Consider the following 26,455-nt stretch of genomic DNA (forward strand, 5'->3'; position numbering starts at 1 on the left):
CCTTGCATTTACGACCAACTCTGAATGCGGTCCACAGGTCATTAAAAACAAAAACAATAAACACATAAAATATGTATTATGCACATAATTATCTCCTATGTCTTCTTTTAAATAACATGATACGTGTCAGTGCTGACTTCAAGCAATCAACAGCTGGCCCGGTGAGGGGCCTACCTAACTGCTGTACAGCTGGGGGATAATAAGTAGGTTGAGGGTTCTCGGGAAATAGGAAAACTCTGTTCAAGAAGGGAACCAAAATGTATGTGATAATGAGTCAACATATTGTTAATATTTATAAATAACATGTCACACGGCCTTTGTTTATTTGGGCATAGATACAACATACATCTCCGTTTCAGAGTCAAGGTGGTTGGATTCTGTTTTTCATGGTTTTGATTTTTTTGCTTGGTCAGTCTGTGCTGTATGTAACTGCATTAAACACAAAGCTTTTCATTGCATCTTGGGGGTCATTCCGACCCGTTCGCACACAGCGGTTCTTCGCTACGGTGCGAAAGGGTCGGGGCTGCGCGGGCGATGGCGCCGCCAGCACAGAAAGTGATTGCAGCCGCGATCACATGAAGACTGACAGGCGGGAGGCGTTCCGGGACGTCAACTGACCGTTTTCAAGGCGTGGTGAGTCGAACGCAGGCGGATCCAGCCGTTTGGAGGGCGGATGTCTGATGTCAATCCTGGGACCTTCGTCGCTGGATCCGTCGCACAGGGTAAGTAACTCTTACCCTGGTCTTGTTTTGCAGGAAACTTTTTTAGCATAGCAGGGTTGCACAAGCGATCGCAGCCCTGCTAGGCTAAAATACACTCCCCCATAGGCGGCGTCTAGTTGATCGCACAAGCAGTAAAAAGTTGCTACGTGCGATCAACTCGGAATGACCACCCTTGCAGTTGAATTTCACACTTCCCTCAGCATATTTTGGTCCTCTGGATGGATTAATCCTTCAAATCACATCAGTGTATACTCAACCTCCCTAAGTCTAAGTTAATATAGGCAATTGTTTATTTTTATTAGCAGATGCCACTACAAAATTTTCGGTGAGCTGAGCACCGGTGTTGGTGCCCAGCATCAATATTACCATTAGGACTTGCAAACAATATACAGCAGAAGCATTTCACTTCTGTAGTCTGAGAATATTAACAACAAATTAAAAGGGACGCATCCTTTTTTAAAACCACATTTGCTCTACAGAACACTGTGTCCCAGCCAATAAGCAGAGAGGTGGTAGTGTGTAGAGATTCAAAATCAAGTCATTTAATATGCCTAGGATAAGTTGCATGGGTTGCATCCATGGGTACAAAAACCACCATGGCATACTGTTCGTTTTCTGCCCACTTAGCCATGTCTTGTTAAAACATTTGTAACAGATGCTAACATCAAATCTGAGCAGCAATGGTCAGGCAGCAAGGACACTGCAAGCGTCAGAGCAGCAAGGGGCGAATAACCAAATGATCAGTTTGCTCCTACTTTTGGTGAACAGCACCGTAATGTTACTAAATAAAAAATAATTAGCAATCCACTCCGACCAGAGCAAATGTTCCCTCCTATAAATTCAAAGTGTCATGTTATTGAGCGACACTGGTTAAGCTGCTAGAAGAACCGCTCATCCCATTTTCAGTCTTCTGAAGTGTTCTGACAGCACTTGGAACCTGTAGTCCTGTATACAATGTGATCCCGCCACACCATACCTGCAAGCAGAAAGAATTATAATAAATTTCAACTGGAATAATAAAATGTTCCAATTGTATTATTACAATAAATGTATATAGTGTTTCTGCCTCAGTTGTAGTAGCTCATGACTTTTCAGCGTGCTGCAAAATAACTAACTGTATGGAAAGTAATCTGTTTTATGCCTAAGAATTCAGAATCAGGCTTAGGCTCATAACTACAGTACACACATTATTTAGATGCATATAATCGTGTTCTCATTGGTAGCACAAAGCATGTAAACAAATCTGATGGGAGGCGATTACGAGACCGCGGCCACAATGCCAACGCTGGAATCCCGACAGGCGGTGAAATGCAGCCGCCGAAATCCTGCCGCCACAGGCTTTTCTCTCTCTATGGGTGTCGTGGCGAGCGCAGCCAGCCACTATACCCGCAGCATGGCGAGCGTAGCAAACCCGCAATGGGCTTTCTAGCTCTCGCCCTGCTTCCGGCATACTGGTTGCCGGGATCCCGCTGTCGGGATCATGACAGCCAGGATCCCGGCCATCAGTATTACGTATGTTTTCCGAATCTGACATTGAAACCCAGTGCTTACAGTGTTAGCATACCTACTGGTGTTTTAGTGTGAAGCTTAGTTGCTGATTCCGCAGCGCTTTCTGCTCCTTAAATATGTTTAATGCACGGAGGTCAACGGAGTGACTTCCAATGACCTTCTGAAAGTGAGGAGTTTGTCATTCAGATTCACTTGTCTTATTTCCCCTTAAATCTCAAGTGAAACACCAGTGGATATCTGTCCTAGGTGCATTAATAGATTAAGACATATAACCAACTGAGGCCTAGCTGATGTGAAATGCCATTACATACAAATGTAGCAGCCGCCAGTTATGCTATGGCAAATGCTGTGCCTGCATCTTACTACGCCGGGCTGCGACCATTCGCAGCCCCAATGCATTCCTATGGATGTGCACGCTAGCAACGCCAGCTTTGCCATGACTAGGACGCACGTCGGCAAAGCTTAGTGCGGCTGTTATGAGTTGCTGCCGCAGCTCATTTCTGTTTATGTTTCTGGCTGTCTCCTAGCAACCTGGAAGCTGGCTACTGTGTGTAGCAGCACACCTGTTTGGGAATGCTTTGTTACCCGACTCCAGCCTGTTGACTCTTGTGAAAGTAAGGAGGCTGGTGGATGTGCAGCAGAGCAGCTGCAGAGAGTTGGTAACTGGGGGAGGCTGGCTGTGCTGTGACTATCATTGGCTCTTGTCTCCTATATATGTGTTCTTTGTCTCTTACTCCCTGCAAAACATAGTTCCTGGTTGCAGCAGGAGCCCTTGTCACTAGGTTCTAGTATTAGCCGTGGATACCTTTGTCTGGTTATTCTGCTACCATCCTCTGCAGTATTCCTGTGTCCAGCTCAATGTCAGTTGCATAATTATCAGCATCCCACTCTGCCTCATTTGCATAATCTGTTGTATTGCATTTGTTATTTCTGCTAATATTACTCCTCATTTTCTTGCTATACAGTCTAGTGTTTCCTCTGTTATCTATCTCTCCTGCATACCTTCAGTACTCCCACTGTCAGTGGCTCTGTCTCTTTGTTGTTTTGTCTAACTTCTTTCTCTGGTGTATTCTTTGTTTGCGTACTTTATGTACTCTCCTCGCCCGAAAGCTATCCAGAGTTTGGGAAAGTTCTGTGCTTAATTGTCTATTGTTTGTTCTCATGTCTCTTGTCTGGAGCAGCTCCTATCTTCTTTCAGTCTTTCGCTCCATCGACATTGACCCTGGTCGCTCTGAGGTTAAGCTCACACTACCACCAGTGGCGTAAATCCTGGTGGCATCCCAGTACCAGCAGGCACATCACAGCTTATGGGAAAAGCGGCTATTACAGGCAAGAAGACGGTGAGTTCTGCGAGTTTTAACCCGGGGTGTACAAGGGTCACTGCCCAGAAGATCTACAGAAGTCACAAACCCTTTGGAAAGAGGATCCTTCAGTTGTGACAGGTTACATCTGTATAAAGGGTGGGCCAGTAAATGACTGCATATCAATTTAAAAAAAACAAAAAAACTTTTTGCTGTCACGCATCAAAGTCCTTTTAGTCTACCCTTACAAACAGGAAAATCTGCAAGCCAATAAGACCTACATGGAGTCTGTCATGGACTGGGGACTCACCTCCGGTGATGGTCTCCAGGGGCTCTCTGTCAGATGGCTAGCGCTGTGGCGGTGGAGGTCTGTGAGGGAGGCTGGTGTGCTGCAGCTGAGAGGGAGCTGGTGACTGTGCGGCCTGCTGTCACTGGAGCACTGTGCAGGGAGGCTGCCTGTATAAGATCCCATGCTCTGGAGCACTGTTCAGGGAGGGTGCCTGACCAAGATCCCCTTCTCTGGCGTGTCTGCAGTACTGGGGGCTGCCATGTTGGAGACCAATTCATAGTATGCCAATGGGTTTAGTCTGTGGTCTCCTCCAGCCAATCACAGTCTGAGCTCTCTGGTAAAAGGGGGCAGTCCGGTTTCAACCTTGCCAGTGCTTTATGTTTCTGTCCCAGTACAGGTGTATTAGCTCTGCGATCCCACAGGTCCACCTGTGTGCCTATCAGTGTCTCTTGGATTTTCATCTCCACGGAATTGTCACCTCAGCTGTCGTTTGCTGCACAACTGCCAGTGGTTACTCCGGCCCCGCGGGTCACAGCCTGCCACTTAGGACAGTGTCTCCTTGAGTTCTATCCGTAGAGGATTCCCCAGTAGTCCTGCAGTGCTCTTCAGTCACGTCTAATAATCATTCATTCCGCAAAACTCCTTCAGTGTTCTTCAGCCATGTCTAATAATCATCCATTCTGCAAAACGCTGTCAGTGTTCTTCAGTCACGACAATTAACTATCCAACGTACAAACTCTTTCAGTATTAACTAGCCATATCAGACAATCATTTATTATACGGACTCTTTCAATAACTCTGCCCATGAATACTCTGCATCCTAATCTTTTGGAATTCTTCGTCTTTGTTCTTTAAATACTTGCTCTAATATGTCTTTTCGTTAATAAAAGTATATGAGAAGAAACTACATTTGTCCTCCTCATTTTCTCCTCGCAGAGGCATGCACTTCTACCGCTAGCATACATCCAATGGATTCTCAAATTCTACCGGCTATGACAGTAAGGCTTGGCCACACGGATTCGACGCGTGAGCAAGCATCTGGAGGTGATGCCATGGCCGATATCCTGTCTCGTCTAGGTGAACAAGAATCCATGCAAGTACAACTGGTTCAAGCCATGCAGTCTATGTCTGCTCGCCTCTATGCGCTTCATGTTGCTATTACGTCACCTCAGGTTCCAGCTCCTGTAACTTCTCCTCCAGTGTCAACACCGCCAGCGCCAGTTCCAGTATCTTGCCTACTATTACCACCTCCTAGTAAATTTGATAGGAACCCGAAGTTATGCAGAGGATTCTTAAATCAGTGCGAGATTCAATTTGAATTACAGGCTGACAGTTTTCCGTCTCCTCGAACAAGAGTTGCCTATATCATTTCTCTATTGACCGGTCAAGCATTGGAGTGGGAGTCTCCTTTATGGGAAAGAGCCGATCGTATTCTTTCCAACTACTCTGCGTTTGTACCCTCTTTCCGCAAGATCTTCGATGAGCCAGGCAGAACTACTTCAGCCTCATTGGAGACTCTTCGTCTTCGCCAGGGATCTTGCTCTGTCAGTCAGTACATGATTCAGTTTCGCACCTTGTCCTCCGAACTAAAATTGGAATGAAGAGGCGTTGGTTGCCGTGTTTTGGAACAGGTTATCTGATAAAATCAAAGACGACTTGACCACGCAAGATGTTCCTGCCAAGTTGGATGATTTAATATCCGTGTGCAACAAAGTAGATCTTCGATATAGGGAACGACGCTTAGACAAGTCCAAGTCAGAGCGCCCCAGCTCTTGGTTACGTTCAAGACTCCAGCAGGACTCTCCTGTGCGACAGCGCTCACCTCCCACGGAGGAGCCAATGCAAGTCAATCGATCTCGTCTTTGTAATGAGGAGCGCCTACGCCGTCGCCAGGAAAATCTCTGCATGTACTGCGGATCATCCCATCATTTCGTTAAATTCTGTAGCCTGCGGCCAGGAAACTAGCACTCCTACCTTATTCAGGAGAGGTTAAGCTAGGAGATCCATGGAATCATGTGTAAGGAAGGAACCTGTCTTGCCCATTTGCCTGGAAGTCCCATCTTCTTCCTTCGAGATTTCTGCACTGCTCGACTCTGGTGCTGTGGAGAACTTTGTCTCTTCTGCTCTAATTCAGCACGCCAGAATTCAGACAATCCTTTTGGATTGGGCTGTTTCCATCACAGCAGTGGACGAAAGTCGTATTCCGGACGGTGTCATTACCCTTCGTACTGTCCCACTCAGAGTCAAGGTGGGGGCACTGCATTCCGAAGTCATCTCCTTTCTCGTGATTCCCAATGACTCTTATAACATTATCCTAGGGCTTCCCTGGTTGCGAAAACACAATCCACAAGTTGACTGGCAGACCATGGAGATTGTTTCCTGGGGTAAAACCTGTTTCGACGCTTTAACAGTAGTGGCACCACTGTGCACAACTCAATCCTCTGAATTTTCTCTGGCTTACTGGTCCTTTCTAGATGTCTTCAATAAGCACGGGGTGGACATTCTGCCACCTCATCAGAAATGGGACTGTCCAATCGACTTGATACCGGGTAAAAATCCTCCCAGGGGCCGAATTTATCCTTTGCCGTTACCAGAGACACAAGCAATGTCAGAGTATATCCAAGAAAATTTAGCTAAGGGCTTTATCAGGCCATCTTCCTCCCCTGCAGGAGCAGGATTCTTTTTTGGCCCTGCATTGACTACCGGGGACTCAATGATATAACTCTCAAGAATCGGTATCCCCTGCTGCTCATTCCAGAATTGTTCAACTGGTTGAAGGGGGCTTCGATATTCACAAAGTTAGATCTACGAGGAGCCTACAACCTGTTTCGCAATCGCCCAGGGGATGAGTGAAAGACAGCCTTCAATACTCGGGACGGGCATTACAAGTATTTAGTAATGCCTTTTGGGTTGTGTAATGCCCCGGCTGTTTTCCAGAATTACGTGAATTAATTATTTAAAGACTTGCTTTACAAGTGTTTGGTGGTTTACCTGGATGACATTTTAATATTCTCTAAAGATCTGGAGACTGGTCGAGCTCAAGTGAGGGAGGTGCTAACTAGACTGAGGAAGAACAAGTTATATTGTAAACTTGAGAAATGTACCTTCGAAGTTCCTTCCATTCTTTTCCTTGACTACATTATCTCAGGTAACAATTTACAGATGGATCCAGCTAAAGATCAGACAATTCACGACTGGTCCATACCCTCTACTTTGAAGGGTATTCAGCGGTTCCTGGGGTTCGCAAATTTCTACAGAAAATTCATCAAAGGTTATTCGTCCATTGTGGCTCCCATTACTGCCCTCACCAGAAAAGGAGCGAATCCATCCTGCTGGCCGCCAGAAGCAATAGCAGCCTTTGAAACCCTGAAACAAGCTTTTACATCAGCTCCCATCCTTCATCAACCTGATCTGAATCGACCCTTCATACTGGAGGTGGACGGTTCCACAGAAGGTGTAGGAGCAGTACGGTCTCAAATCTTTGAAGATGGGAAGATTCATCCAAGTGGTTACTTCTCGCTAAGGTTCTCATCCGCTCAGCGAAATTATGCCAATTGTGAGCTGGAATTGCTAGCTATTAAGTTGGCTTTTGAAGAGTGGAGATACTTGTTAGAAGGAGCTTTACATCCTATTGCTGATTACACGATCATAAGAATCTGTTATATTTTCAGACAGCTCAGTGTCTCAATCCACGGCAGGCCAGGTGGGCCCTTTTCTTCATATGATTCAATTTCAAGCTCTTTTATTGACCTGGTCCTTTAAACAAGATGGTGGACGCTCTCTCTCTCTCTCTCTCGTTCTTTAAGCTCCAACAAACCCTCAGATTTCTCAGAAAAAACTCATCTTGGATCCAGCCTATTTCTGTGCAACTCAGCTCACTCCAACTCCTCCACCAGGAAAAATTTTCGCAGCCCTCGAACTCCGGAAGAAACTGGGCACGTAATTCCTCCTTTATGGGTCATGCAGAGAGACTTAAGACCCAAAAATTCATTCATTGTTCTTATTGGTGGCCCCAGCTGTGAGCAGATGTACAAGATTTCATAGCTGTCTGCCCAAAGTGTGCACAGCCTAAGAGTCCAAAAGGTTCACCTCCAGGTCTTCTGCATCCATTACCCATACTGACTGATAATGTCGATTATCTTTACAGGAATGAAAGCTATACCTTAAACACACCTTAAATACACTTTAAACCTTTAGCCGCTGTGGCCGCTATACTTAATTCACACTACGCACCTTTTACGCTATTAGCGTAAAAGGGTTCCGTAGTGTACGGACTTTGCGTACACACGCCGCGCTGATGGTACAAAGTACTCGCAGCGCATACACACCCAGAGATACACTTTAAACCTTCCACAGCAATGCTATGCAATAATAGTAATAATACACTTTAAACCTTAGCAGGGCAATGAGCACACGACACCAATTGTGAGTTTACCGCTGGGTTCCGACACCACAGTGGATTATTTCTGAAAGGGGGTTTACAATACAAATTATACACTACAATACAAGACAATATATATAACAGAATAATGGCTACAGGTCAATGATACATACGTGAGAATATTCGCGTGCGCTTCCTGGTCCAGTCCTCCGTAATCAAATAGATAACGTTGTGAGTCTTGTGTCTGGCCGGCCTGCAGCAGGCTTTATTTATACAAGTCTTCCAAAAGCAATACAATGGGTACTGTAATTCCTTTGTCCATTGGACACAGGGATGCACCTTTACAGTACAGGAAAGGTCATAGGTTGATTTGAAAAGGTAGGCGATGTCTTTTTCAACTGCTCTTGTGGGTGGTCTCCTCTGGATTCCCGCCGCATACATAATATATAGTAAATACAGTTTATATCTATATTCTGCTTCTGCACATAACTATCCGCAGGAACATGCGATCTTCCGCAGACCAACACCGGAATGTTTCCCTTAAAATACCCTACAGCTGGATACCAAATACCACCTTATAACCTTAGTCTGTCCCCTCTTATCCTGTAAAGGTGAATCCCTTTGTTCTGCAACCATTTAAACAGCTATAACTTTCTGATGTGGTGCAAGGAGACTATGTGTACATTGTGCACTATTTGGATTAAATATGTAATGTGTTCTGATGGCCCTCCATGCGTACACAAACTCTGCCGTAAATACCCATACCACGCGCCGATGCGCAGGACCATACGCAAAGTGCGTACATGTGCACGCACTGCAGAACAAGTGCACGCGCAGTGGGCATGTGTGTGCAGTTTGTGCGTGATGTGTGTTCTGTAATATTTTTTGACTTTGACATGACTCAAACCTGGACTCATATCTCTATGGACTTTTAATCTCCTTCGAAAGGATGACACACCATTTGGGTTGTTGTTGATCATTTTTCAAAAATGGCACATTTCATAACCCTGACAGGTATTCCATCTGCACCTCAGTTATCAAAGTTATTTATTTCAGAAATCTTTAAGCTACATGGAATGCCCACCAAAATTGTTTCTGATCGTGGACCACAATTTGTTGCCCGATTTTGGAAATCTCTCTGCTCTTCTTTTGGAATAAAGTTGAATTTTACATTTGCCTATCATCCCCAATCAGACGGACAAACAGAAAGAGTAAATCAGGATCTGGAGGCCTTCCTACGTTTGTTTATGTCTTCCTCGCAGGACGATTGGCTGGATTTCCTGCCACTAGCAGAATTTGCTCATATCAATTTATACCATACTTCTTCGGGATCTACTCCATTCTTTACTAACTACGGCTTCTATCCTCAAGTTCCAGGCTTTACCAGCTTTAGAGGTTCCTGCCACGGATCAGGCACTCAGACAGTTTTTTGAGAATTGGAAACAAGTACGTAAAGCTTTGATCAAGTCATCTGCAAGTTACAAGTCTTTTGCTTATAGAAAACGGAAAGCCATTCCCAGCTTTACAGTAGGGGATTAAGTCTGGATCTTCACACGCAATTTACGTCTCAAAGTTCCTTTAAAAAATTTGCTCCTAGATTCATTGGAGCACTGTGCAGGGAGGCTGCCTGTGTAAGATTCCATGCTCTGGAGCACTGTGCAGGGAGGCTGCCTGAGCAAGATCCCCTTCTCATGTGGCGTGTCTGCCGTACTGGGGGCTGCCATGTTGGAGACCAATTCATAGTATGCCAATGGGATTTGGTCTCTGGTCTCTTCCAGCCAATCACATGCTGAGCTTTCTGGTAAAAGGGGGCAGTCCGGTTTCAACCTTGCCAGTGCTTTATGTTTCTGTCCCAGTACAGGTGTATTAGCTCTGCGATCCCACAGGTCCACCTGTGTGCCTATCAGTGTCCCTTGGATTTTCATCTCCATGGAATTGTCACCTCAGCTGTCGTTTGCTGCACAACTGCCAGTGGTTACTCCGGCCCCGCGGGTCACAGCCTGCCACTTAGGACAGTATCTCCTTGAGTTCTATCCATAGAGGATTTCCCAGCAGTGCTGCAGTGCTCTTCAGTCACGTCTAATAATAATCCATTCTGCAAAACTGCTTTGGTGTTCTTCAGCCACGTCTAACAATCATCCATTCTGCAAAATCCCTTCAGTGTTCTTCAGTCACGACAATTAACTATCCAACGTACAAACTCTTTCAGTATTCACTAGCCATATCAGACAATCATTTATTATACGAACTCTTTCAATAACTCTGCCCATGAATACTCTGCATCCTAATCTTTTGGAATTCTTCATCTTTGTTCTTTAAATACTTGCTCTAATATCTCTTTTCGTTAATAAAAGCATATAAGAAGAAACTACATTCGTCCTCCTCATTTTCTCTTCGCAGAGGCATGCACTTCTACCACTAGCACACATCAAATGGATTCACAAGTTCTACGGGCTGTGACAGAGTCCAAATCAGTGTAATCTGATTAACTATTCTTTACCCTAATACAGTGGTTTCCAAACTTTTTTGAATCACGGCGCCCTAGAATATCAGAATTTTTTTCACGGCACCCCTAAGACAAAAATTTCTTATTGAGAAATTTAGAAAGAAATATTACATTAAGTAGATTGCGTTTATATGCCATCCTTAGGGTCAGTTGTGTGGTGAGGGACAAGATTTGCTTCTGTTTGGCCACATATTTTATGACTGGCAGCCGCCAGCACTGGTTTTGCCTATTATATTGACCATGAATAATTTGAATTGGTCCTGGACCACCAACCCAGGGCACCCCTGCAAGTGTCCCGAGGCACCCCAGGGAGCCACGGCACACAGTTTGGGAACCTCTGCCCTAATACATATGTTGTGAATTCACTGGCCCAATTTAATATTGTGTGAATCCATACAGATTAACAATGAAGGAACTGATTTGATTTATTGTCTTAATTACGAAGTGATTGCAAGACTATTATATGATCTGTCTCCATAAAAATGCATTAAAACAGATTTTGCTCTGTGATGATGAGATAGATTACCCAGAAACCTGCTATACAGTAAGCCATGGTGCTTTGTATGAGAATAATGGCAGGCATTCTACTAACCATAAATCCAGGGACAACTGGCTGTGTAAACTTTGTTTTGAAGCTATGAAGTAGCTGCTTCGTGTCTGCGTTGTAAAATGAAAGTTGACCTGAAGAGAAAAAAACAAAAAAAACAACAAACAAACATAATTTTAGCAGAATAATTGCTGAAAACATTAAATGAGACATAATTAATCTAAAGAAGATGACAGAGGCAACGATGCAGAAGAAATGTGTGCATAATAAGTATTTGTTTTGAAGTAGCTGGTAATTATCCAATGTTATTACAAGACAGTCACAAGGGTAAATTATACAGATTTATAGAGTAACTGTGGCAACAAATAAAAAAGGCGCGATGCGCCTGCACATTGCGGTGCATGCGCAGATGCAGTTCTGACCTGATTGCAGCGCTGCACAAAAAGCTAGCGTGCGATCAGGTCTGAATGACCCCCATAGTTGTAGCATTCCTATACTTGTCTTGCCTCTCACCCTTTCAGTAATATATATCAAATATGAGAAAGGGCACACTAAGGGGTCTATTTACTAAGCCTTGGATGGAGATAAAAGTACCAGACAATCAGCTCCTAACTGTCATGTTACAGGCTGGGTTTGAAAAATTACAGGTAGGTGCCGATAGGCTGGTACTTTATCTCCATCCACTATATCTCCACCCAAGGCTTAGTAAATAGACCCCTAAGTTACCTAATTAGATCAGGAAAAAATGACTAATCTAATCTATACAGTATAATATATATATATATATATATATATATATATATATTTATTTATTTATATATGTAGTAAATGATCATTTATAGGTATAATTTATATCATAATAGTTGTTTTGTAAATTACTGTGTCTTCAACAAACCAGACAACAATACAATCATTACACAATATATAAATGTATTATGCTATGATCAATGTTGACAGAGCTAATAACAGCAAAAATATTTGTTATGGTAAAACTTACCGTTGATAACGTTATTTCTCCTAAGTCCACAGGATCCACAGGATAACACTGGGATATGATGACGCGACAGCGGATTTGCACCAATCGGGCAAAGCTTTCGGCCTCCCAGCATGCAACAGGCACGTCCATATATATCCCTGCCTCCTGGCTCAGGCAAATCAGTTGTTTTTACAAAGCTCAAGGCAGTAGCATCATAGAGAGCCCTAATCAGGTGAGAACACACACGCACACCATAACGTACAAGAAAGAAGAAGTTAGTGAGTGAAAGGATCCTCAAATCAGGTGCGTCATGGTGGGATCCCTGTGGACTTAGGAGAAATAACGTTATCAACGGTAAGTTTTACCATAACGAATATTTCTCCGGCAGGGTCCACAGGTTATCCACAGGATAACATTGGGATGTCCAAAAGCAATTTAGTGGTGGGGACGCCCCTGATTGGACAGGAGAATCCTTCGCCCGAATTCAGCGTCCTGAGAGGCAAAGGTATCAAAAGGCATAATGTCTAATGAATGTGTTAATGGAAGACCATGTGGCTGCCTTACATATCTATTCTGCAGAAGCACCACGTTATGCTGCCCATGACGGACCTACCTTATGAGTAGAGTGAGCAGAGACATTAGCCGAAACATAGATCCTTAAGGCACGGACTACGTCCAACGATGCATCTCCCGCGGAAAGGTTCGGCCCCTGGAAAGCCAGGACTAAAATTTCTTTGTTAAGGTGGAATTTAGACACCACCTTAGGAAGATACCCAGATTTGGTTAGGAGAACCGCTCTATCTGGATAAAAAATCAGAAAAGGAGGGCGACATAACAATGCCCCTAAATCTGAAACTCTTCTAGCTGAAGCAAAAGCCAGTAAAAACTTTAGCTGTCAACCATTTAAGATCCACTCGATTAAATGGTTCAAATGGGGCAACTTGAAGAGCCTTTAGGACTAAACTTAAGTCCCAAGGCACTGTAGGAGGAACAAAAGGAGGTTGGATGTGCAGCATTCCCTGGAAAAAGGTGCGCACATCCTGTAGGTTAGCAATTTTCTTTTGGTACCATACAGTTAATGCTGACACTTGCACTCTCAAGGAAGCCACCCGTAGACCTTTGTCCATTCCTGTCTGAAGGAATGCCAGGACTCTGAAAACTCTGAACATCTTAGGGTCAAATTTCCAGTCACTGCACCATTGAATATAGGCTTGCCATATTCAGTGATAAATGCGAGTTTAGGAAGTTTTCCTTGCTCTGAGCATAGTTTGAATTACCTGGTGTGAGAATTCTCTTGCTTTCAGGATGGAAGTCTCAAGAGCCACGCCGTCAAAGACAGTCGATCCAGGTGCTTGTGATAGCAAGGACCCTGGGACAGTAGATCTGGACCTTGAGGGAGTAGGAATGGAGCATCCATCGACATTCTCTGCAGATCTGTGTACCAATGTCTTCTGGGCCAAGCCGGAACTATTAGTATCACGGTGCCCTTTCCTTGTTTTACCTTTCGCATTACCCTGGGTAACAGAGCGATTGGTGGAAACACATAGGCCAGACGAAAGTCCCACCTCACTGACAGGGCATCCACAAAGATCGCTCTGGGATCCTTTGTTCTTGAACCGTATGCGGGAACTTTGTTGTTCTGGCGTGACGCCATGAGATCAATCTCCGGTAATCCCCATTTGTCTACCAGATTTTGGAAGACCTCTGGGTGTAAAGCCCATTCGTTTGCATGAATGGCGTGTCGACTGAGAAAATCCACTTCCCAGTTTAGGACTCCCGGAATGAACACTGCGGACAAGGCTGGAAGATGAAGTTCTGCCCACTTAAATGTGTGACTTACCTTCTTCATTACATTCTGGCTGCGAGTTCTTCCCTGATGGTTGAGGTATGCTACTGCTGTTGCATTGTCCGAGCGGATTTGGACTGGTTTCCGCTGAAGGATGTCCTTTGCCTGAATAAGTGCCATATATATGGCCCAAAGTTCCAATATATTTATTGGCAGGCAACTTTCTTCCTTGGTCCACTGCCCCTGGAAGCAACTCCTTCCTGACACTGCTCCCCAGCCTTGAAGACTGGCATCTGTTGTCAGAATTTCCCAACCTGATATCCAAAAGGGTCTCCCTTTGTCCAGATAGGAAGTCTGTAGCCACCTAGGCTAATGACCTCCTTACTCCCAGAGGAAGGACCATAGTCTGCGTTTTTATTGTCTGATGACAACCATTCCATTTGGAAAGGATCAGAAGTTGCAGAGGCCTCGAATGGAACTGAGCATACTCCACCATGTCGACACCATCAACCCCATCACACACACTGCGGTGTGAATGGATACCCTTTGACTGTGTAGCAGATCCTGAATCCTTGACTGAATTTTGGATATTTTGTTCAGAGGTAGAAATACTCTCTGAAGACCTGAATCCAGCACAGTCCCCAAATGAGTCATCCGTTGTGACGGAACCAGGGACGACTTTGCCCAATTTATGAGCCAACCGTGTCTCTGTAAACAAGCAATCGTCTGTTGCCGATGACACTGAAGCAATTCCTGAGACTGTGCCAGGATTAACAAGTCGTCTAGGTATGGAAAAATCCTTATCCCCTGCTGATGGAGATAAGATGCTATCACCATCATAATTTGGGTGAATACTCTGGGAGCTGTGGCTAGTCCAAAAGGTAGGGCCTGAAACTGAAAATGATGCTGGAGGATAGCAAACCTGAGATAGCGCTGATGGACAATGCTATAGGAACATGTAGGTAAGCATCCTGGATATCCAAGGATACCATAAAATCCTCCGGCTCCATGGCCAAAATAATGGAATGTAAAGTCTCCATATCACCAGCATTGAGGATCAGAATACACAAAAAAACTGACAGAATTATAGTAAAGTCAGCAATCACACTAGCAATCAGTCACAGGTTATACATTAGTATAATAAGCAATATGAGCACATAATCAACTACAAATACATTTCAAGTATGTAGGAGAAACATATTACTGCCTATTACCTTATATAGGAGTTTTAACCTTATTCAGTCGCACAATTAAAGAAAACAGCAGCAATAGTTTACAGACTCGTATGCATCAAGCACTTATCCAACTATTCATACTCAAAGGTAGATAGAGACCCGGCTCAGGAGTGTGATACCCGGATACAGGGAGAGTTATCCCGATATAGTGAGACTTCACCCCACTTCCAGGATCGATCAATACGTTAGCGAATGCTGAGTGGATCCAGACGCTAATAGTGTACACACTCGCCCCGTGATCCTACAGTGAACACAGACGCCTAAGTGAACACTGACGCACCAGTCACATAGCCGCCTATGCTGCGACTGGGTTCTTTTAGATACACAACGTCTCAGACAGAAGCGGGAATTCAGTTCATGGCGGGAAACTCAAGAGGAAACTGGTCATGAACCGGGGGAGGGACGTCCGAGGGAGCGTCGGACTCCCCACTGCTGACATCAACCCTAGGGATCGCGGCCTCATACTACCCCTGGAGCCTATGATCCCTAGGGCCTAGCACTGGTGCACCCTAGGTGGCAGCCACGTCAGCGACTGTTTGGTAGTCTCCTCCCAAAATAGTGCGGCTGTGTTCGTGTTCCCCCTCTAAGCAGAACCGATGCCTTACCTTCTCCCTGTGCTCCGGCCACAGCCTGGTAACATCTGCTGGACTTGCTAGTACATCCTACACAGACGTCCGCCGAAACAGCACTGTACACGTGGGTAAGCGTTGTCGCAACCCAGCGTGGAGTTGTTGGAGCGACTCTTTCTAAGGTATGTATAAGATGCTTTTTAGACAAGATCGCTCAAAAAAAATAAGACTATAAAAATAAAATAAAAAAGCTTATGGCTGCTAAAAAAACAGCGGCCCATTGACCATGGTCTGGCTCCTGCCGCACCAAACAAAAAACTGATTTTCCTGAGCCAGGAGACGGGGATATATGGACGGGCCCGTTGCATGCTGGGAGGCCGAAAGCTTTGACCGATTGGTGCAAATCCGCTGTTGCGTCATCATATCGCAATGTTATCCTGTGGATAACCTGTGGACCCTGCCGGAGAAACAGCTAGTTGTGGACTAAGTATATTATCTTAATTAACGTAAACATAAAAGTATAAAACTAGAAGCGCTGGTAAGTTGTGAGCCCAATAAAGCATTTGGCCTCTGCCGTTAAGCATGTCTATACGCTGTGTAATACAGCTGCAATACACAAGATGAGAAGACATCATCCGCTCCTATATGGCCTTTATGTGCTGATAACATAGTGCACAAAATATATATTTAATACCTTGCTTGCATGGGTAGACGTCATTTAATACAGCATGCTCTAAATGTGTTAAGCTTTCTCCAAGGCCACATTCTCAACATTACATTAAGAGAGCTTTAACGCAATGTGAAATCTGGCCCTGGGAGGGGAAATAGCAAAAGCTGATTACTCACCACGAAAGCGGAATTGTGCTAGCGGCTTAGAGTAATATATGCTCTAGCCAGGAATAATGGGGTATTTAGGAACCCGATCCTTTGTGTCTTGCCGAACATAGCATTATGTAATTACATAGCATTACGTAATAACATAGCATTACGTAATAAATTAATTCATTATTTCATGATAAGCCATGTGGAGCCTGGTAACAGGTCCTGTGTGTTCACTTGTAATTGCAGCCTGCTCACATTATATAACTAGTTAGGGATGTGTTATCCGGTGTCTTTCACTACCTAGGCAAAACCAATGATTAAAATTAAAATGGTGCAACATATTTACAGATAAAGCTTGCTAGTTTTAGACAAACAGGCCAATGAGGCATTCTCTGGTGCATTTAAGTCCGCTATGGCTAGAGTGCTTTCTTTCTGCAGCAAAAATCTTCATCTACATGGGGATACATATGATATCTGTCGAAGTCAGAAAAATGTCTCTATGCACGTTGCCATATTTGCACCGCACACTGGTCCGCGCTGCGCGTGCGTGCGCTCTCCCGTGGAGGCGCATACCCGCAATAGCGTGCACTCACAGGCGCGGTATGCGTATTTACGGTAGAGTTTACGTAGTCGTAGCGTGCGACTCATTCGTTACATATTTTCACAATTAATGTAGTTTATAGATTATGGTCCCTTTGATAGATTCTGAAAGTTTGGTTAATATAGAATGTCCCTGAACGGAGGAATCCCTCTTTGTATTGTGCGAAGGGTCTAACAGGAGTCAGACAGTGGTGTTTGGTACCTATCGGAAGAGTATTTAAATAGCAATATTCCGGTGTTGGTTTGGAGCAGATTAATTGCTCGTGCGAATAGTTATGGACATAAGAAGTTATGTCCATTTATTCATTATTATTTGTCCTTACTTAGTCATGCATCTGAACAGTTGGAGACAGGCATCAGTAGGTCTCAAATGTCTCTTTGACCTCAGAGATTCCCCAAACAATAGTTTGCATGTTAAGAGGGCCTCATCTCTACACATGCATAAGGTAAACACAGGAATAGTAATTGAAGATCAATTGTACTCCAAATCAGTATCTTTCCCGCAGACGGAGTACAATAGTCTTTAATTACACTGAGCTTTTGAGACTCAATGAGGAGGGTCAACACCTGTGTTTACAAATGGGGCTGGATTTGTATACAGGAGAATGAGGGCTGAGATGTCATTGTCTCAACTGAAAGTGGACATCATGAATATAGAACAGAACCCAGACAGGATTCTGTTTTGTATTCGCCAAACAATACCCCCTCCAGAAGACAGGAATGTGTTAGTTATCACCCATTGTTTTGCATAACCAGGGCCACTGATATGAATCAACTTGTGACCTTTGTTATAATGCGAAGCCGAGTTCCTGCGTCCAATGGACAGTGAGACTGTAGGGACCAATAGATTGCATTGTGTGAGTAGCATAAATAGGCAGGCCGACCACATCCAGCTCACTCTCTCATCAACGGTTATCTGCTGATAGCCGGGAGCTGGATATCGAGGCGCAGGCGATCATACCCTTTGTGCGTAAGTTTCTCTCCGTAATCATTGTCTTTCTGTGAGCCAATTTCTCTCATCTCATCTCATCTCTCTCTCTCTCTCTCTGTTCTGTTCTCTCATATCTCCCCTAGACTAGGCTAGTATTGTATTGTATTAGATAGTATTGTATTGTATTGCATTTAGGTCAGTGTAGTATTGTCTTTTTGTATTTATTGTTTAGTTCTGTGGTTAGGAAGTCTCTGTTATATTGTAGTGTATCATTTGTACTGTTATCCCCTTTTACAAGTATATTAGATATAATACAGTTAATAGGCCTTGGAACCTAAACCAGTATCTGTGTATTTTCTATAGTGATAAGTGTTCACTTGAGCGTCGGTGACGCTCAAGCAGCTTTGTAGATAGTCAGGTTACACAAGGTTGCACTTACACCCTGTACTCACATTAAGGTATTCAGTGTATTTCATTGGTATAAGGTTTTATCATAAAGGTATAGTGTTGTGAGCGTCTGCATCGCTGGCGACCTCCTCGTGGTCTCGAGCGTATGCTACGCTACAGCGAATCATTCCCCTAGACATAACCAATAACGTGTCCTGTGATCACTGGGCCGTGAGCGAACGTGACGCTTGAGCGTCTCGCCTACGGCTGAGCGATCGCTACGCAGATAGCGTACCATTACGGTACTTCTTAAGTAAACAGCGTACAGTGTTCTTAGCTTCATAAAGGGTTGTTTATACGACAAAGGAATTTAGCATTGTCAATTGCGGGCTCGTCCTATACTTCTCACATCTGCACTAGGTAGATCAGCAGACATTATCCCCCAGCAAAGGGTGGGAGAGATTGTCTCATAGTGCTGGCGGGATAAGCGTCTGCTTCGCTTAGATAAAGAGTGCTGAAGGAATCCGGAGACCAGGAGGTAAGAACAAAACGCTTGTGTCTTTTAAAACTGTATTTTTCTTCTGTCTTGCGTATATACGCACGTATACATATATATCTGCATTTCTTTTCCATCCGTGTATTTCATTTTTTTCGTATATCACTATCCTGTTTGCCAGTTTTATAGTTGATAAATGTGCTGAGAGAGATTTGTCGCTATTTCAATAATTTAAGTAGAAGCAACATAGTTAAAATATAGACAAACACACAGCTTTGCCAAGAGACAAGGTCAGTGTGGTGCGCGGTAAATGATCAAGGATCATCTACATTGATAAACGTATAAATCGTGTTACGGTGGATCTTTGCTGTGCGTACACGTGTCTCTAACAAAAGACTGAGACTTGCGTACGCAACCCAAAGGCCGACGCACGCAGCGCAACGGAGCGTCCGTGTACGCTCATGTAACAAATCACAAATGTTATAATTAAAAAGCAATAAGTAGCGCAACGCGGTAAATAACGCAAAGCGATAAATAGCACAAATTGATTTCAGCTTTCCAAAACTTAGTTTAAATACCTTACTTTACTGTAATACCTCTGGGGAGAGCTATCAGACTACGGGAAATGATTTTTCTGATCAGAAAACTATAAGAATGATATTGGGTTGAAAACGGTATGAGTGTATTGAATCCCGCTTTGTGGACTTTGTGATCTATGTGATAATCCCGCTTTGTGAACTTTGTGATCTATGTGGAACGTGATGAGCACGATCTGAGTGAAAACGTGCAACAGAGTGTGATAAAGTTTTCGTTGTATTACGCTCTGGCTGTTTTGGAGCACAGTAGGGAGACTCCAATGATCCTACCATTTATGGGCAACAAGTGTCTATAAGTGGTACGATTGGACCGCACGGTTGTATGTGTGACCAATAACGCAACGTGATATGAGGTCGTATATCCATGCGTAAATCTTGCCCTCATACGTGTTGTAGGGAGCACATGCAAGCGTGATTTGTGTAAAGAAAAAGGAAGGGAATTTTCTCAGGAAAATCTCTAAAAATAGGGCCTGCAACGGCTACACGTGTCTGCTAGAAGGCGGAACGGAGATACCCGGAGCAGAAGAAGTTCAGTGGAAGAGCTTTAAGGATTTCTGTGTTTGGTGCATTTTAGGAAGTTTTTTCTGTGTTAAAAAGGTCCACAATGGCAGCCAAGTGCACAATACAGAGACGGTCGGAGGTCAGGATTCAGACTCCAGAGGCTTGCAGACCCCGAGGGTCTGCTCGGTTAGTAATGTGGGGGAAATATGGTCCCCACTCTGAGACCTTTTGTGATGAATGGACACGAATGACTGCGGGGGATAAGGTACCATTTCCCGGGATAGGTAGTTTTGACTTAGAGGTGTTGCATAATTTAAGGCGGAGGATCTGTCTCATAAAATACTTGAAACTACGGGTTAAACATGATGATTGTTTGCAGTTATGGCTACAGGAAAGTGAAATACAGAGAAATGTAACTTACATACCTAACTTTCATCTTGAGAGGAGAAACGTGGCAGCAGGGAGAATTATGATTGCGGAGAAAAGCACAGGGGTGAACAATATAAACGCTCTTAGCAACTGTAGTATAGATGATAAGAATAAGTGTAATAAATGTAACAAAGATAATTGTAATACTGTTGAATGTACAACTATTAACCCATGCAAGTCGCACCCCATGTTAAACTTTCCTCAGGAACACCAACCAGAAAGTGAACCCAGAACGATGTCGGCACCTCCTCCAGAAGCCATCACACAAGACATCCAGGTGGACGCGACCCAATCGGTAAAAACTGTAATCAAACCCCCTAATGGAGGGTCAGGTGAGGTCGTGTCCACAGGTATGTATGGTATTATACATCACGCACAAACAAATGTACCTTATATCATAGAATCAATTCAGAATGACATTACTGGACTTAATCCTGTTAGGGTAATTGCAGTACCAAATGGGGAAACTGACTCTTCAGGAATCACTCCTGTCAGGAACATCGCCATGTACTGCCCTTTTTCCCGAACAGAATTAAGAGCAATTCTGTCTGAATTTCCTGATCCCAGGAAAGACTTAGTTGCTTGTCAAAGATACATTAGAGTGCTAGGACATACTGCAGAGCCAAGTAACAAAGATTGGAGGACAGTTTTGAGGGCATGTTTACCCCCCGATGTTGATTCATTGAAATTTATCACTGATTGTAAGCTAGATGAGGAAGTGCCACTAACAAACAAGTATAACCAAGATAATGTAAAAAGAATCAACCTACAGTTGAAAGAATATTTTCCTACAGTAACAAAGTGGAATAAAATCTATACAATAAGACAAAAAGAAGGTGAATCCGCAGAAGAGTATTTTCACCGGGCTCTGCAGGATATGGCTAGGTACACTGGTATAGATGACATTGAAACTAATGTACACCACAGAGAGGTAGCTGTGTCCGTATTAGCGAGCAACTTGAAAGACACACTAAAAATTAGGGTACAAACTTCAATACCTCATTGGAGAGGTATCTCGGTGGCGGCATTAAGAGAGTCCGCTATCGAGCATGACCGAAATATCCAAAGAACCAGGGAAGCGCAGGGAGAGCGGTTGATGACACTGAACATCCAAGCACTAGAGGATGCATCAAGTCGACCGGAACCCCAGGCCCCTAGCACATGGAGAAAGCCAAGGATTTGTTACCATTGTAGAAGAGAAGGGCATTATGCCAACAACTGTAATAACCCACATAAAGTTAGACCCCCTAGACCAAGAAATGAGCAAAATTACAATACACACCATTATAATCAAGGATCACATAGGCAGGAAAGGTGATTATTAGGAATGGAGGCAAGCCTGAAGTAACGGTTAATGAAGTGGGAGGTCATTCACTAAAGACACAGGAATGACCAGGTGAAACGTTGTAAATGTATTTGTGAAAAATGTTTTTCTCTCCCTCTCTCTATCCCCATCTCTGACGATTATTGGTAAGAATTCAAACATTGCATATTCGCTTGGTCCTTGCAGAAGTCTACCAAACCCCAGCATGACCTATCCACCACAATGTATTCTGGCCAGATACAGACAGTGGAATAATGCAAGTGCTGGTGGGGAGGGACTGCTCAAGGAAACCATTAGACACGTAGATACGACAGCCTAATAGTCTGACAATGTTTTCTTAATGTTGACAACGTTTAAAAATGCTTTGTTTCTCTTCTCTTATTGATGGTTATTGTCGAGTTATGTAATGTATATATGCACATGAATTGTTCTCTATCTCTTTTGTTTTTATTTTCTCTCTCTTCTCACTCATGTTTCCATGATTTAAAGATGCTATGTCACCCCTCAGTTGGACCAATGGTAATGCCAGATTTTTGCTCCTTACAGAAAGATCGTCGGTTAGGAAGGAATATTGCATCACCAGAATGATCGTTTTTGAAGACTGAGAGACAACACCTTTGAGAGGACAGCAGAACAAGAAGAACAACAAGACGAGAGAACTTATTATCGTAACGAGTTCTCTCCCCCTCAAACTGTTTTCTTATACCCCCTTTACAAATTTCTTCTTTTCTCCTCCTGTAAGATGGACTTGCCCCAAGAGACTGTGATATGGATTTTTCCCGTTAACCATGATGTTGACCAGAGCAGTCTGTTTCGGTGAGAGTACCAGTGAGGTCGAGAAAGGATCCAGAAAGGTCCTGATGACTGAGACGGAGGTGTAAATTTCCAATAGCAACCCAATCACCAAGCAAAGGCGAGTACCGGGCACGATCTAACAACCATGTTATTTGTAAACAACTGTGAAGGAATGTTAGTTCAAAAAGAAAGTTGTATCTGTAGGCTCTGTAACAAAGAAATGCCAATCCAGTTTTAATATCCATATGGACCGGCATCCATTGAGTGACTATCACTCCTTAGTGGGTAATGTGTTAAATAAGACCGATTGTTGGGTATGCTCTCAAGTACCTCAGGGACACAGCAAATCAGGGCTAGTACCATTTCCTTTAACGTTAGGGGAGGTACTTGAGCTAAGTGGTGGGAGACCGGTGGACCGGAGGTTTAATATCTCCAGCCCTCCTAGTTTGAAGCTCCACCAATACCATGTGGATAGGTCCCTCATATGTTTTAACATCTCCAATCCCAGAAAACCGGGAAATTGGGAAGTGTCATGGAGCAACCTTACCATGACCTTTTCACACAGAGCAGATAGAATGCCTACAGATACAGAGCTGGTACGCCACATAGCCAGTAGAGGAAAATCTTTTCGGTATCGATATACCTTAGGAAATAGGATTACTAGAGTTGGAGAGGTATCACCAGGATACTGTGCACATGTCATACAAACTGATACGTGCATTAGGCAGATGGAAGAATTAGGGTCAGGAGATTTCACCTGGAAGGTTTGTAACATGGTCATGTCCTTCTCCGTCCCTTATGTTCTCCCCGATGACGCATATTTCATATGCGGGAGAAAGGCGTACAAGTGGCTAGCCCCAAACTCTGAAGGATTGTGTTATATTGGAAAAGTATTGCCTGAAGTGATGACTGTTACACATGACAAAATGAAGGACATACACCGTGGTGCCCAAGCTCCTTATACTCACACTCACTACGAGCACCGGGTTAAAAGACAACTGTCAGAAAGGTTAGAGCATCCGGCCTCTGATCTTATCCATGAATCCACCGGGATTCAGGTTCTGGTAGCGTTAGATTTCACTCGTACCGCTCGAGGAGTGATGAATTATAAATACATTTCCGCACTCGCCAATTTGTTAGATAATATCACTGAAATGTATGATGACACGTTTAGATACACTGGAAGAGAACTTCAAGCTTACAAAACAGAACTAGTTCAGCATAGGATGGTTCTTAATTACCTTACAGCAGTAACAGGCGGATATTGTGTTACATTGGCAACACAGTACGGCATAAAGTGTTGCACGTATATCACAAATAGCACCGAGGATCCGGTAGAGGTCATAGACCAAAAGATGGATGATATTCTGCAATTAAAGTGGGAATTTCGTCGAAAACACAATCTCACCCTTGCTGCTGTAGGTAATGAGCTGACTGGTTGGGTGTCATGGTTGAACCCGCGAAATTGGTTCTCCGGTTTGGGAGACTGGGCTCAAGGAGTCATAATGGATGTTGGAAAGTTTCTACTATGTATCTTGGGTGTCATTATATCGATTGGATTGATATTTAGATGCGGGCAGGCTTTAATGAGGTGCAAACAAAGTACAAAAGTGATGAGCTTAAGGAGTGAGGAAACTGTAATTAACCTGGATTTGATTTATGACCCAATGATAGAAACCAGAATGTGATGAAAATGCGATTATACGGTCCGTTTCTTTCACCTGTTTTTCTGCTTTTCTCCAAGATACAAAGACCCCCTTGGACGAGGAAGCTGACGAGACGAGATGTATACAGACAACAGACAAGCACCGAAGAAGAAGATTTGACAACTTTAAATATGGACACTTGATGAACTTTGCCATGGATCCCCAGTTTCCCTAGTATCTTTAAACTCACGCTAGCCCAACATTTTTGTAAATCTGATGGCTCAGACAAAGCTATTTGCTCATGCCTAAGGAGCAATACAGCGCAAAGAAGACGACTCTCAACAGATACCGAAAACAACTTCGACGACAGATGTACATTTCCCTGACATAGAATATCATTGCATTTTTCGTAAGTGTTCTTTATCTTCATCTCTACAACCCTCAGGTAACGACACACATAGACGATAGGGAATACAGGCACAGATATCAGCAACCACATACCTCCCCCATTCATGTATCATCAACTAAAATGTGCATCCCCATTTTGTTACAACCACAGCCGAAATGAGCTCGGTAGAGTTTGACAGCCCATCCACAGACCCTTAGTACGGGATAAGAAGGAATTCAAATGTATACTTCGCAATACCTCGAAGCTTGATTTACCACACGTACGGCACGATGATACATGACCCCCCAAACATGGACTCATACACACATGCTTCTACTTTCTCACTAGGTCATACCCTTTTCACACCTACTCCTCTCTTCTTCCTTACCCCACCATGGAAATCAATTAACCCCTGACTTACATTTTTCTCCTTAAATGTTTTGTGGCAGTTATTATTGACTGCCAAAGGGTGGACTGTCGAAGTCAGAAAAATGTCTCTATGCACGTTGCCATATTTGCACCGCACACTGGTCCGCGCTGCGCGTGCGTGCGCTCTCCCGTGGAGGCGCATACCCGCAATAGCGTGCACTCACAGGCGCGGTATGCGTATTTACGGTAGAGTTTACGTAGTCGTAGCGTGCGACTCATTCGTTACATATTTTCACAATTAATGTAGTTTATAGATTATGGTCCCTTTGATAGATTCTGAAAGTTTGGTTAATATAGAATGTCCCTGAACGGAGGAATCCCTCTTTGTATTGTGCGAAGGGTCTAACAGGAGTCAGACAGTGGTGTTTGGTACCTATCGGAAGAGTATTTAAATAGCAATATTCCGGTGTTGGTTTGGAGCAGATTAATTGCTCGTGCGAATAGTTATGGACATAAGAAGTTATGTCCATTTATTCATTATTATTTGTCCTTACTTAGTCATGCATCTGAACAGTTGGAGACAGGCATCAGTAGGTCTCAAATGTCTCTTTGACCTCAGAGATTCCCCAAACAATAGTTTGCATGTTAAGAGGGCCTCATCTCTACACATGCATAAGGTAAACACAGGAATAGTAATTGAAGATCAATTGTACTCCAAATCAGTATCTTTCCCGCAGACGGAGTACAATAGTCTTTAATTACACTGAGCTTTTGAGACTCAATGAGGAGGGTCAACACCTGTGTTTACAAATGGGGCTGGATTTGTATACAGGAGAATGAGGGCTGAGATGTCATTGTCTCAACTGAAAGTGGACATCATGAATATAGAACAGAACCCAGACAGGATTCTGTTTTGTATTCGCCAAACAATACCCCCTCCAGAAGACAGGAATGTGTTAGTTATCACCCATTGTTTTGCATAACCAGGGCCACTGATATGAATCAACTTGTGACCTTTGTTATAATGCGAAGCCGAGTTCCTGCGTCCAATGGACAGTGAGACTGTAGGGACCAATAGATTGCATTGTGTGAGTAGCATAAATAGGCAGGCCGACCACATCCAGCTCACTCTCTCATCAACGGTTATCTGCTGATAGCCGGGAGCTGGATATCGAGGCGCAGGCGATCATACCCTTTGTGCGTAAGTTTCTCTCCGTAATCATTGTCTTTCTGTGAGCCAATTTCTCTCATCTCATCTCATCTCTCTCTCTCTCTCTCTGTTCTGTTCTCTCATATCTCCCCTAGACTAGGCTAGTATTGTATTGTATTAGATAGTATTGTATTGTATTG

The 26,455-nt window shown here is 43.7% G+C and overlaps 1 protein-coding gene across 3 annotated transcripts in view; it reads right to left on the bottom strand.

The window, feature by feature from the left end:
* Positions 1-282: 282 nt before the first annotated feature.
* Positions 283-26,455, bottom strand: part of FSD1L (fibronectin type III and SPRY domain containing 1 like) — a 240,097-nt gene continuing 213,924 nt past the window's right edge. For all 3 annotated transcript variants that reach the window (XM_063914148.1, XM_063914147.1, XM_063914146.1), the window contains 2 exons: positions 11,301-11,389; positions 283-1,698 (listed from right to left, as the gene is read on the bottom strand). In XM_063914148.1, the coding sequence (XP_063770218.1) occupies positions 1,576-1,698; positions 11,301-11,389 (212 nt within the window). In that variant the 3' untranslated portion in view covers positions 283-1,575. The remainder of the gene's footprint in view (positions 1,699-11,300; positions 11,390-26,455) is intronic.

Source organism: Pseudophryne corroboree, chromosome 1 (genome assembly GCF_028390025.1).
Source record: "Pseudophryne corroboree isolate aPseCor3 chromosome 1, aPseCor3.hap2, whole genome shotgun sequence".
In the NCBI taxonomy this organism is placed as follows: Eukaryota; Metazoa; Chordata; class Amphibia; order Anura; family Myobatrachidae; genus Pseudophryne; species Pseudophryne corroboree.